The following is a 13,244-nucleotide window of genomic DNA, read 5'->3' as shown; positions in this document are numbered from 1 at the left end:
CATGTCCTGGGTCCCAAACCACACGGCCCTGTCCTGGGTCCCAAACCACATGGCCCGTCCTGGGTCCCAAACCACACGGCATGTCCTGGGTCCCAAACCACACGGCCTGTCCTGGGTCCCAAACCACACGGCATGTCCTGGGTCCCAAACCCAAACACGGGTTTCAGAAGTCAACATCCCACCCAGACGTCTCAGCAGGGGGGCTGTCCTTGTCTGGAGGATAGCTGTCGAAGTAGCTGTGGTCTGTCGGTCCGTCCAGCTACAGGGGGGTGGAGAGAGAGAGAGAGAGAGAGAGAGAGAGAGAGAGAGAGAGAGAGAGAGAGAGAGAGAGAGAGAGAGAGAGAGAGATGCCTGATGAGTGTCTATCCGCTTCATTATTGGTTGTGAACAAACCTGGTGTGAGAAGTCCTTCACTTAATAAGATAAGATAAGATAAGATATTCCTTTATTGATCCCCTTGGGGAAATTAAGGCATCATAGCAGCATGGGGGATGGGGGGGTACAGGTAGTAAAAACAACACAAGCAGTGTAAACAAAATAACAAGTCAATATAATTAATTATCTAACTAACTGAAATATACAGTATTCACAGTATCACTTACTTCCCTCTTCAGGGGAGATGGTAACGTCTGAGCCCGCAGCCCCTCCCAGTTGAAGCCATTAAACCACCTGTGGACACATTGACGTCAAGATGTCAGTGTTATGGAAGTGTGGTTTTGTGGGGGTGGCAGGGTGGCCTAGAGGTAGAGGCTGGCCAGTAACCAGACAGGAGGGTTAGGGTTGTGGGGGTGGCAGGGTGGCCTAGAGGTAGAGGCTGGCCAGTAACCAGACAGGAGGGTGTATTGAGTTGGTGACTGAAGGGCGGCTGGTATTACAGCTACGGTGCCCACCATCTCTACCTAAGTGACCTTGAGCAAGGCACGGAACCCCAAAAACTGCTCCAGGGCCACATCGTCATGCTGCCTGGGAGGAGGGGGAATCGAGCCGGGAACCTCCGGATTGCCAGACGACTGCTCTACCTCCCGAGCCACTGTCGCCCCACAGTGGGCATGATGTGAGGACTGCATACCGTTTTTACAAACCTATCTATTTAAGAAAGCAGCAGCAAATTAATTCAATAAGATTCAACTCCTTCCAGACCCCTTTAATGTGCCAACTTGTACTGACCCAGGGGTCAGGAAGTGTTCTTTGATCCTTGGTCAGCTTGAACCCCCTGTCCCCAGGGACTGATGGACTGATATGAGTCGGTGAAAGAGGGTCCACTATTAAGCCCATCTGTTCCTCTGACTGCTTCAATTACAAACCCAGATACTGTGGCCTTGATGGCCGCCTTCCACATGACATACAGTGGCAGGGAAACAAGGCCAGGCAGGGAAACAAGGCCAGGCAGAGAAACAAGGCCAGGCAGGAGAAACAAGGCCAGGCAGGGAAACAAGGCCAGGCAGGAGAAACAAGGCCAGGCAGGAGAAACAAGGCCAGGCAGGAGAAACAAGGCCAGGCAGGGAAACAAGGCCAGGCAGGGAAACAAGGCCAGGCAGAGAAAACAAGGCCAGGAAGGAGAAACAAGGCCAGGCAGAGAAACAAGGCCAGGCAGGAGAAACAAGGCCAGGCAGGGAAACAAGGCCAGGCAGGAGAAACAAGGCCAGGCAGGGAAACAAGGCCAGGCAGAGAAACAAGGCCAGGCAGAGAAACAAGGCCAGGCAGAGAAACAAGGCCAGGCAGGGAAACAAGGCCAGGCAGAGAAACAAGGCCAGGCAGGAGAAACAAGGCCAGGCAGGGAAACAAGGCCAGGCAGAGAAACAAGGCCAGGCAGAGAAACAAGGCCAGGCAGGAGAAACAAGGCCAGGCAGAGGAAGGCTCAGGAGGTAGAGTGGTCGTCTGGTAATCAGAAGGTTCCCGGTTCTATTCCTGGCTCGATTCCGCTCCTCCCGGGCAGCCTGTCGAAGTATCCTTGAGCAAGACACTTGACCCCTAATTGCTCCATAATTGTTGCCTCTGCCATCGGTGAGTGAATGGGTGAATGTGAAGAACAAAATTGTAAAGCGCTTTGGATAAAAGCTGTTATATAAATGCATCATTTACCATTTAGAATACTTATAATACTGTACACAACTATATGCCCACACATCTATGTTCATATGCACCTAATTTAACAATGAATTACAATTTTAAATAATATCAATCTAACATTTGACTACATTTAGATTTAAAGGGTGAAGCTCCAAGCCCCATTAGTGAGCTCATGACCCCCTACTGCCCCAGTAGGGTTCTCCGCTCCTCCGACCAAGGAAATTAACTTTCTGAAAATGAATAAATATTGTATTGTATGGTGAGGACTGAAGTAATGATATTCATGAAAGAAAATTGGAACAATACATGAAAAAGATATGTTTTACTGAGATCGCAGTTTCGGTCACTAGGGAGACAGGTAGTGGGTTTTTTAAAGGTTGACTCGAGGGTTAAGACCAAAGGTGACCGGGCTTTTTCAGTCGTAGCACTTAAATATTACGGAATCAGCTACCCTGTGAAATCAGGTCTGCTGATAGTGTGGAGTCCTTTAAACAGGGTGCCTTAAAACCTTTCTATATAGTCAGACCTTTAACACTTTGGCTGCCGGAAAACGCCTAAACACGTCATTCCCGGCCATGCTCAAGTTGCCGAAGACGCTTTACAGCGTCTTTAATATCAATATTTCAAAAATCTGGGATCGGATTCATATTTCCCCTCCGCTGGCCTGAGATCCACCAGGAGGACCCACTGAGCTCTCTGGCGGTTCAGGAGCGCCATCTGGTGGCCGATCGGCGCAATCGCTTAACAGGGAGTGCCATAGAGGTTGTGCTGGTCGGCCGTATTACTTCCGGGCACTGGCTATAGGTCCCGGGACTCGATCTCGACACACTACATAGCGATCGATTGCCAATAACTCGATAAACAACATGATTTGGACGTATATACCATTATACAAGCTGGAGATGGACCGGGTAAATCGACATCCCATAATGGTAAAATTTCTACTCTACGATGATCGCCCAACGGTGCGCGGAGACTGGGGTGAGTTTTAGCGTGTAAAATTACCGTCTTCGATACTAACTGCTATTATCAACATTTGACCCACATTAGATGATTGGTATAACGCTGCCCACGGAATTATAAACGCCCCCTAGCCCATCTGGTCAACATCAGATGACGTGTAGTAACTTCTAGAAGTACGTCTAGTTGGAATTTTTTATATCGCGCTGCCGGCAACCTACGATAATGATAATGATAATGAATTTAACCCATGGCAGCCAAAGTATCATCATGTATGCGGTGTAACATTTGTGTATGTGGTTGTTATTTTAATTAACTTTTTGTAAAGTATTTTTACAAGCTTTTAATTTATATTATGTGATGTAACATGTGTGGTTATGTTATTTTGATTAACATTTTACTGCCTGTAAAGCACTTTGTGATTTTAATCTAGAAAAGCTCTATACAAATAAAAAACTTTCTATCCCTGACAAAGCAAATACACAATTTTGTTATATGTTTTTGTCAATAAAAAAATAAAAATAAAAATCATAATAGGTCTTTCATCAGAGTTAACACTTCCTTGAGGTTCATTCTTACCTGTGTTTCTTGATACCAGTTATTCCATTCTTCATATTGCCCAGGCGCTCTGCAGGATTCAGTCTGTGAAATAGACAAGTGTGCATATGAATGATGGTTGCTCAGTCTATACCTATTACATGTTATGTAGTCCTACCTGCTCAGTCTATACCCAAGGCCAGATTAAGACTTCAGAGGCCCCTGGGCCAGATTCTTGTGGAGGCCCCCCCACACACACGTGCATGCACGCACAGTGGCGTTTTTATATGTCACTTTAAAAAATATATAGAATACCGTAATTCCTCTTGTATTTGTTTCAACTGTAGTGGATACCAGGCTTGTATTAGGAGGAGGAACCAGCTCATTCGTGTTGGTGTTGGGGCTGGGCTGTGGAGATGCGGCGGGCGTATACGAACAGGTGGCACTGGCGTCAGCCACTGGTGGTGGTGGGCCGGCTGAAGTTGAACTAGAGGCTGCCGCTTCCTCTTCTCTGTCGCTAGCATCAATAATAATAACAACGTTAGCATTCTCGTCCTCTCTGCCCGCGGCGCCTGGCTCAGCCTCTTTAGCGTTGCTGCTACTAGTGCTAGCCAGGGGGCTATCCTCCTCCTTACCTGACGGGGTGAAAAAAGTAGCGATAGTTGGTATGCTTTGCCGAAGTAACGCGCTCTTTCTGTCCCTTTCCTGTTTAGACTTTAACTTAGCAGCTCCGCTTTCCCACCGTTTTACTTTTTTATCCATGTTTTTTGAGTGTCACAGTCTCAATTGATCATACAGTACTACTCAAGACGAGTCTTAGCCTACTTGATCAACTTGCAAGTGCAATTCTCGCGATCAGTGGTCACCTGACCTGACAGTGACCCCTGGACCTGGACGTCAGTGTCACGTAGACTCAACGTCTCTCACCCCTCATTATCAAACAATTTGCAATACAAAAAATTTAATAAAAATAGATAGAGAAGAGATGAGATGATACTAGTAGTCACTATAGATGCTGTGAAAGTAAACGCTGGATGAGGATCTGATTATATATATATTTTTTTGTATCTCTTTTATTTTTTTTACTAGTGTGTAGTGTGGAAGCCCCTAGTCGCGTTATTTCTAAACCTAGCCGCATTTCTGGCAAGACGCTCTCTGATTGGCCGACACCTGTTTCTACACTGGTTAAGCTTGGCACTCTTTCGAAGTTGGTTAAGGTTAGAGTTTGTCTTAGAGCGTGGCGATAGAACGCCAGGTAGTTTAGGCTGTTTGACGAGGAAATGGGCAAAGACACAGCTCGTCACGCGATTGGGCAAACATGTCAGTGGCCAATCAGAGAGCGTCAGTCAGTGCCAATCAGAGAGCGTCTGCCAGAAATGCGGCTAGGTTTAGAAATAACGCCCCCTAGGGCCCTAGTCACTAGGGGGAGCTCGATGATATCCGCTATCAGCGCCGACGGGTCCATGCTGTCTGTCATGAATAATGATCCCAATCTGCCTTATTCGTGTCAGGGCTGTGTCTATTCTTTTACCAATGGATTTCCATTTCCGCGTTCGCGTTCTGCGATCTGATTGGCCACTGACGTTTCTTAGGCGACTCTTTTGAAGTTGGTCCGTTAGAGTATGGAATCAGGGTGTTCTATCGCCCTGCTCTAAGACAAACTCTAACCTTAACCAACTTCGAAAGAGTGCCTAAGCTTAACCAGTGAAAGAAAGAGGCGTCACACGATTGGCGCTACCAGAAACGTCAGTGGCCAATCAGAGCGCAGAACGCGAACGCGGAACTGGAAATCCGTTGATAAAAGTATTCAGGCGTCGGGGCTGGGATGTGGAGATGCAAGTTTTGACTTTTTATTGCTGTTTTTACCTCAAACGGAAAACCTCAAACTCTTATGAAGAGGAAAAAAAATACTCAAGATTAGCCACTTGCAGACGGCAGGGTGTGACGTACTGTATATTTTAGTTGATGAAATATTTTTGTTGACTAAAATATTTTAGTTGATGAAATATGTTTTCATTCAGTGTCACAGTATGACATCGATCTCCAAAATAAGAAAAAAAATTGAATAAAATGTGGGGCCTCTAGTGACGAGGGGCCTCCAAAAATGTTTAAAATAAAAGTAAAAAAAAAAAAAAAAAAAATTTGGGGCCTCTAGTGACGAGGGGCCTCCAAAAGGCCTCTAGTGACGAGGGGCCTCCAAAAGGCCTCGAGTGACGAGCGGCCTCCAAAAAAATAAAAAAATAAAGTTAAAACAAAATAAAAGAAAATGTGGGGCCTCTTGTAACGAGGGGCCTCCAAAAGGCCTCTATAGTGACGAGTGGCCTCAAACAATAAAAAATTAAAGTTAAAAAAAAATAAAAATAAAAGGTTGGGGCCTCTAGTGACGAGGGGCCTCCAAAAAAAATAAATAAAAAAAATTATTCTCATTATTACTAGAGGCCCACGGGCCGCGGCCCGGTCGGCCCGGTCGTTAATCCGGCCCTGTCTATACCTATTACCTGTACTTGATATGTATGTCCTACCTGCTCAGTCTATACCTATTACATGTACTGGATATGTTAAGTTGAGTTAAGTTTATTTTATCTCGAACAGTCAACCATATAAAAACACAATAAAAAATTATAAACTAAAGAAACAAATTTAAAATGAAATCTTACATTCTTCATTAAATGATAAACAAATTAGTTCGAGAAGGAGCAGAAGGAGGCAAATGCATATCTAGTCCTGCCCCTTTCTCACAATATCATACATAAACAAAATCTCTTACAAATGTAAGTATGTCCTACCTGCTCAGTCTATACCTATTACATGTACTGGATATGTAGTCCTACCTGCACAGCTTGTGTACGAGGCCCTCAGGTCTCTGGGATATGTAGTCCTACCTGCACAGCTTGTGTATGAGGTCCTCATGTCTCTGGGATATGTAGTCCTACCTGCACAGCTTGCGTATGAGGTCCTCAGGTCTCTGGGATATGTAGTCCTACCTGCACAGTTTGCGTATGAGGTCCTCAGATCTCTGGGATATGTAGTCCTACCTGCACAGCTTGCGTATGAGGTCCTCAGGTCTCTGGGATATGTAGTCCTACCTGCACAGTTTGCGTATGAGGTCCTCAGGTCTCTGGGATATGTAGTCCTACCTGCACAGCTTGTGTATGAGGTCCTCAGGTCTCTGGGATATGTAGTCCTACCTGCACAGCTTGCGTACAAGGTCCTCAGGTCTCTGGGATATGTAGTCCTACCGGCACAGTTTGCGTATGAGGTCCTCAGGTCTCTTGGAGATCTTCTTGGGGAAGTCCATCTTCTCTATGCCTTTCAGAATGAAGGTGTACGTCATCATCTGGTCACTGCCTGAGAACGGAGGACTGTGGGACGGAGAGATTGGTTTAGTGACTCAGTCCTCGTCGTTATGACCAGACTGAGAGGTCGGTTTAGTGACTCAGTCCTTGTCGTTATGATCAGACTGAGAGGTCGGTTTAGGGACTCAGTCCTCGTCGTTATGACCAGACTGAGAGGTCGGTTTAGTGACTCAGTCCTTGTTGTTATGACCAGACTGAGAGGTCGGTTTAGTGACTCAGTCCTTGTTGTTATGACCAGACTGAGAGGTCGGTTTAGTGACTCAGTCCTTGTTGTTATGACCAGACTGAGAGGTCGGTTTAGGGACTCAGTCCTTGTTGTTATGATCAGACTGAGAGGTCGGTTTAGTGACTCAGTCCTTGTTGTTATGACCAGACTGAGAGGTCGGTTTAGTGACTCAGTCCTTGTTGTTATGACCAGACTGAGAGGTCGGTTTAATGACTCAGTCCTTGTTATGATCAGACTGAGAGGTCGGTTTAGGGACTCAGTCCTCATCGTTATGATCAGACTGAGAGGTCGGTTTAGTCTCAGTCCTTGTCGTTCAGACTGAAAGTCCAGGTGAGCGTCGGTACCGACCTGCCAGTCAGGAGCTCGAAGACCAGGATGCCCAGAGACCAGAAGTCCACGCTGGTGTTGTGTCCTTTGTTGAGGATGATCTCTGGAGCCACGTACTCTGGAGTCCCGCAGAAGGTCCAGGTCTTCTGGCCACACGGGATCTTCTTCGCGAAGCCAAAGTCCACCTGGCGGCAGGAGGAGAGTCTATTTAAACTCAGGACTCGTTGAGGGAGAGCCTCATTTTCAATTTTAATTTACTCAGTTTATTTGATCAGAGACAGTGCATATTGTTATATTCTGATCAATCTGGCCAGTATCACGTCTTCTTGTGTTATCCTCTCTCCATCCACTCCTCTGCGTTGTGTACTTTTAATGGTCCTGACGTCTCAGATACTGGCTGATACAATCCTTATCTCTCCCCGTTAGTGCGATCTGCAAACCATAATAATTCTCCACCTTCGTAAGAATTCGACACTTTGACACAGCGTAATACCTTACAAGGAGAAGCGTTGTTTATTTGATAAACAGAAGCCTCAGCTCAGATGTTAACAGATTGTATTGTCCTTGAAAAGTCTATTCTAATGATCTTTCGGTGTGTTCAGTCTATCGTCCTCCTGCTATTCAGTCCAATGGTGGTCAGGCCTGGTCTTTAGCCTAAACCCTCCTCGCGTTAGCCGAAGCTAATGATGATGTGTCATTCTTCCTCCCCCCCCCCCCCCCCTCTCCGTGATGAGAGGAGAGAGTCTCTTCTGGTTTCTTCCCTCTTAGTCTCAGTCAGATTTTAGTCTGCCCTACCCGGAACCACTGTCAGCTTTATAGGATCTTCGTCATAGCAACGACGGCCCACCCCTTTCTGGTTGTCATGTGCAGCGCTGTCATGACAACTGCTAATAACCTTTCACACATTTCAAAACGTTTCATTACTGTTTCATTAAGATGAACCTCTCTCCGCCCTGCTCTGTGGGCCCACACTCGCTCTTATCAATGTGTTCTTACAAGGAATGTCAACATTCGGCCCTGCTCAGTGTGGTGCTCACAATCACCCTGCTCTACTGAACCACCATCTCCTGCTTCCACCGTCAGCATGCACTTCGACCTCTCTGGCACCGTTACATGCTACCATCTCCCCCCAATCTATACATCACATACATTGAATAAACCCCGTTTTCTCTCAATATCAATCAACAGTTATACATTTATAAATGAATACAAATTAAAAACTGTAAATATGCCAACATTAGCAGGGTTGCTAGTTTTCAGTTGTAGTCCCTGGGCTAGATGTTTAAGCCAGAAAAGAAACAGAAAAATAGAAGGACATTAAAGCTAATATAAAAACAGTTTAAAACATATTCTGTACATTCACACTAGGCATCCGTGCATCTATAAGAAACAGTGTACAGGGACAAATCAAAGCTATACATGTATAAACACCGTATAGGCAGTCACACATATGGCAGGCACACATATACATAATCATAAATCACATAACCACATAATCAAGTCTTGCTCAAGGATACTTCGACACACGCTGCCAGGAGAAGCCAGAATCGAACCGGAAACCTTCCGGTTACCAGACACCTCCTAGCCACTATCACCCCTATGTTGATGTTGGACGATGGTGGACCATTACATGTTGATGGTGTGTGTGTGTTCCTGTGGGTTGGCCCATCGCATGTGTGTATGTTAAAAAAAATCTGCATGACAAATAAAGACTTCCTCTTCTTCTGTGTTAAATCTAATAAAATGTAAATGACAAACTTTACCCAGACCATCGTATCTGTAGATCTGAGTCATAGACAGAATGTTCGGGATGTCTGGTAGGGATATTACCCATAGTGTGTGTAACTTAATGGTTAGATAAGTCAATATAACTATTATCTGTATAACTATATCTGTAACCATGGTAGGGCTGACCCGATTAGTTGAATATTCGACTAATTGATCGAAAGGAGCCGTAGTCAACTGCCAACCTCTTAGTCAAATGCAAAAAAAAAATATATATACCTGGTATATATATAATTTTTTATTTAAATTTTTTTTTTATCATTCTTTCCAAAAGCAAAGAGGCCTAGAGGCGTGGCTAACACTAATGGCGCGCATACCAACTAGCTGCCTAAGAAAATGGGCACAGAGGCACTGAAAGGCGATTTCACCCATCTAATGAACACACTAGACTAGACAAATATCAAGATGTATCCATCAGTGGACCAATTGCATGCTTTCGCAGAGGACAAGAAGCGTTCAGTCGACTCCTTCAGCCATTAAGCACCCCCACAGCCCAAATGAAATGATAAAAAATTTAAAATAATAATACATTATATATATATATACATTTTTTTTGCTCCTGGGTCTGTTTCATATCTGGCACCTACCAGTTGACTATCGGCAAATTTCGGCCAATCAAAGTCGACTATCCAAATCCTTAGTCGGGGACAGCCCTAAACCATGGTTATCATGACAGGAAACACTAACAACAAACACATCTCACCAGCTTGATGTATCCCTCTGCATCCAGCATGAGGTTCTCAGGCTTCAGGTCTCTGTAGACGACCCCACTGTGGTGGAGGTAGGAGAAGGCCTCGGTGACACAGCCCACACAGAATCTGGTCGTGGAGTCGTCGAAACTCCCCCTGCGGACAAGAGAATGAGGCAAATGTATAATTTATTTTATATAGACTGTGCGGTGATTGATTGAATGAAAATGTTATTAACAGATTGCAGAATGGGTACAATACAGTACGGCTCAATACACACAATTGTTAACACTTTGAGCGCCACTCACGGCTTTATTCGGGTTTACGCCCCGACCGTTGAATGTCACGTCACGGCTATTCTCTGGTGTTTTTTTTTCTTTTTCTTTTTTTAGCGATCTGAAATCATATTGCATCACGCGAGCCTACCGTTGGAGATCCAGGGACCGCCGGCGATCAGATGTGAAAAAAGCGCCCCCTATCGTCTCCCAGATGGTAAATCACCCTTTTGGAATGGACTCAATGAAAGTGAATGGGAGAACGGATTTCTGACTCCGCATTTTACTTCTCACTGATGCAGCCGGGGTTACCAGAGTTCATTCTGGAGCCTCTGAGCCGCGGGGAATCATGTGTTCGTTCTACTGTATACACGTTGGATCAATACACTTATCGATTTTTTCGAATGGTGATCAGGAATTGGAATATACCATTTGGATACCATCTGATGTCCGGTAAGGAATCTATGTTATCAGTGTTAGGATAATCAGACTCGTTTTCACGGAGATATAAGCGTTTCCATTATATGTGATATAGCTGTTTTGACTGTAAAAGCCATGAGGAAATAATAGCAGCGATTATCAGCGCACGGCACGAGCTCACGTGCGTGCGCACACATATACTATCGATCATCTAGCGTTTATTTGAAAACGATTCATAAATAGACCGAGAAATGACAACGTTCTGGAATATTCCAGTAAAAGGCGATTATCATAGAATGGGTTGTTTTTCCCCGGAAAACGGGTGATTTTCAAAATGCTATCAAACGGAAATGAAGCGATAAAAATACAATCTGCCTTGCCAATGTTGACTGGAAAATGATTCTTTGATAAGCGATGGGCAGATTAGACACATAGCCATAATTTAAAACATAGATTAGGCGATATTAACGTTAACATTGGGAGTGGATGGTGGCATCAAGAGGGTAAAAAGGAAAACCCGGCGTGGCATACAAAGTGTTAAGGAGATGCAGACCAGAGAAAGACTTTCGTCTTGTTTACATCAGGGTCCCCCATTTTCAATTCATAATGAATTGTAAGTAAGGGTGCAATTAACACTGTGCAATCCATTCTTTGTGGATCTAGCCCTCAATCTACTGATTCATTCTGAAGCTGAACTCTTTCAATTTCCTTTTACTATTTCCTTAGCTAGTTTTAAGCTTGCTTTACTCGCTTTTTGAACTACTATATAATTTATTGTGCAGCTTGAATGAAAATCACCTGTTGGTGATTCACGTGTGTAACTATGTTATTTGGATAAGATGCAGGGAGGGGGGCCTTTTGTGTGTGTGTGGGCGGGGGGGGGGATTGCAGGGAGATATTGCGCCAAATATTGGGGCAACACCAAAATGTATGTATTTTCACATTGTCTGCTAAAAAACACCCAAAACAATATCCAAATAAAAGGCCGTCACTCGCTGAGGATGAGGTGTATTTGCACCAAATCTCACATGGAGGTTCAAAACACATAAATAGAACGTTCAGTTCAGTTCAGTTATTTTTTATTTCTGGTTTTGGACACATAACAACGGTCATTCCATAAATCGTCAACGTTTTACCAGCTGCTATTGCAGCATTGTCCAATTGTCCGAAAAGGGCTAGGGAGAAGCACTAGGCTTGTCGGGCCCTACCCCTGAAGACTTACGTTTCTTTTCTTTTCGTTTTTTCATTTACATACATACATTAGTTAGTTAAACCCTTTTGCTCTTTGGGGAGCATAGGTCATTCATGAAATCTCTACAGCTTGTTCGGTGTTGGGCGATTTTCTCTGCTTCCTTCCATGATGTTCTTTCTTCCTTGAGATCCGCCTCGACAGACCTTCTCCAGCTGTTTCTGGGTCTTCCTGGCTTTCTCTTCCCCTGTGGGTTCCAGGTTAAGGCCTGCCTGGTTGTGTTGGAGGATGGTTTTCTCAGGGTGTGTCCAATCCAGACCCATTTCCTGCGTTTGATTAGGGTTTCAAGTGGTTCTTGTTGAGTGGTTTGCCAGAGCTGTTCGTTTGTGATGGTGTTTGGCCAGTAGATTCCCAGGATGTGTCGTAAGCATCTGTTTATGAAGGTTTGCAGTTTGTTTGAGGTTGCTTTTGTGGTTCTACATGTTTCTGCTCCAAACTCTGAACTCTGAACAACAGCAGTGGCCCGCCGAGATCCTTTGTTGTGGCCGAGGCAAGGAGAAGGCGCGACGGCAAGGTAGAAGAGCCGGCGTCCGAAATAGATTGAGATCCAAACGACACAGAACCACATTGCCCAGCATATTGTTGGCCAATGTGCAATCGATAGGAAATAAACTGGACGACATCAGAGCACGGATCCAATTCCAGAGGGACATTCGGGACTGCAACGTCCTCTGTTTCACAGAAACTTGGCTGTCTCCAGACGTCCCAAATCATGCAATAGAACCGGCAGATCACTTCTTCGTTCTCCGCAAGGACCGAACGGCAGAAGAGTCACAAAAGACGAAAGGAGGCGGCATTGCTTTCATGGTAAACAAGGAGTGGTGCGATATAGGCAACGCAAAGGAATTGTCTAACCACTGCTCCCCAGACCTAGAGTATATCACCATCAAATGCCAACCCTTCTTTCTCCCGAGGGAGCTAACGTCCATCATCATGATCGGAGTATATATCCCACCACAAGCGAACACTGGGGCCGCACTTTCAAAGCTACACAACGAGGTAAATAAACTACAGATAGCTAATGTTGACGCTGCCATTTTGGTTCTGGGCGATTTCAACAGCGCGCGTCTTAAAAAGGTGTTGCCGAATTTCTATCAGCATGTGACCTGTCCCACCAGAGGCGAGAACATATTAGACCATGTATACTCGCAATTTAAGAATGGGTACAAGTCACAGGCTCTTAGTCCATTCGGTAAATCCGATCACGCCGCCATCTTTCTTTTGCCAAAGTATAAACAGAGTCTCAAGCGAACGCCGGTAGTATCGCAAGAGGTTAAGGTCGCTTTCACACAGGGGCTGTTTTGTCCGGACTTTCGGACCAGAATTCGATAGTCCGGTTTTTCGGGTTTG

The 13,244-nt window shown here is 45.1% G+C and overlaps 1 protein-coding gene across 1 annotated transcript in view; it reads right to left on the bottom strand.

The window, feature by feature from the left end:
- Positions 1-163: 163 nt before the first annotated feature.
- LOC311235714 (cGMP-dependent protein kinase 2-like) overlaps positions 164-13,244 on the bottom strand; it is a gene marked incomplete at both ends in the record, with an annotated part of 38,263 nt that continues 25,182 nt past the window's right edge. The window contains 6 exon segments of the mRNA XM_084323180.1: positions 164-259; positions 603-669; positions 3,610-3,672; positions 6,807-6,929; positions 7,498-7,661; positions 9,965-10,106. Coding sequence (XP_084179306.1) covers positions 164-259; positions 603-669; positions 3,610-3,672; positions 6,807-6,929; positions 7,498-7,661; positions 9,965-10,106 — 655 coding nt within the window.

This window comes from Notolepis coatsorum (assembly GCF_963971535.1).
Source record: "Notolepis coatsorum genome assembly, chromosome: 10".
In the NCBI taxonomy this organism is placed as follows: Eukaryota; Metazoa; Chordata; class Actinopteri; order Aulopiformes; family Paralepididae; genus Notolepis; species Notolepis coatsorum.
The sequence above is the reverse complement of the archived record's forward strand: the minus strand, read 5'-3'. Positions and strand labels throughout refer to the sequence as shown.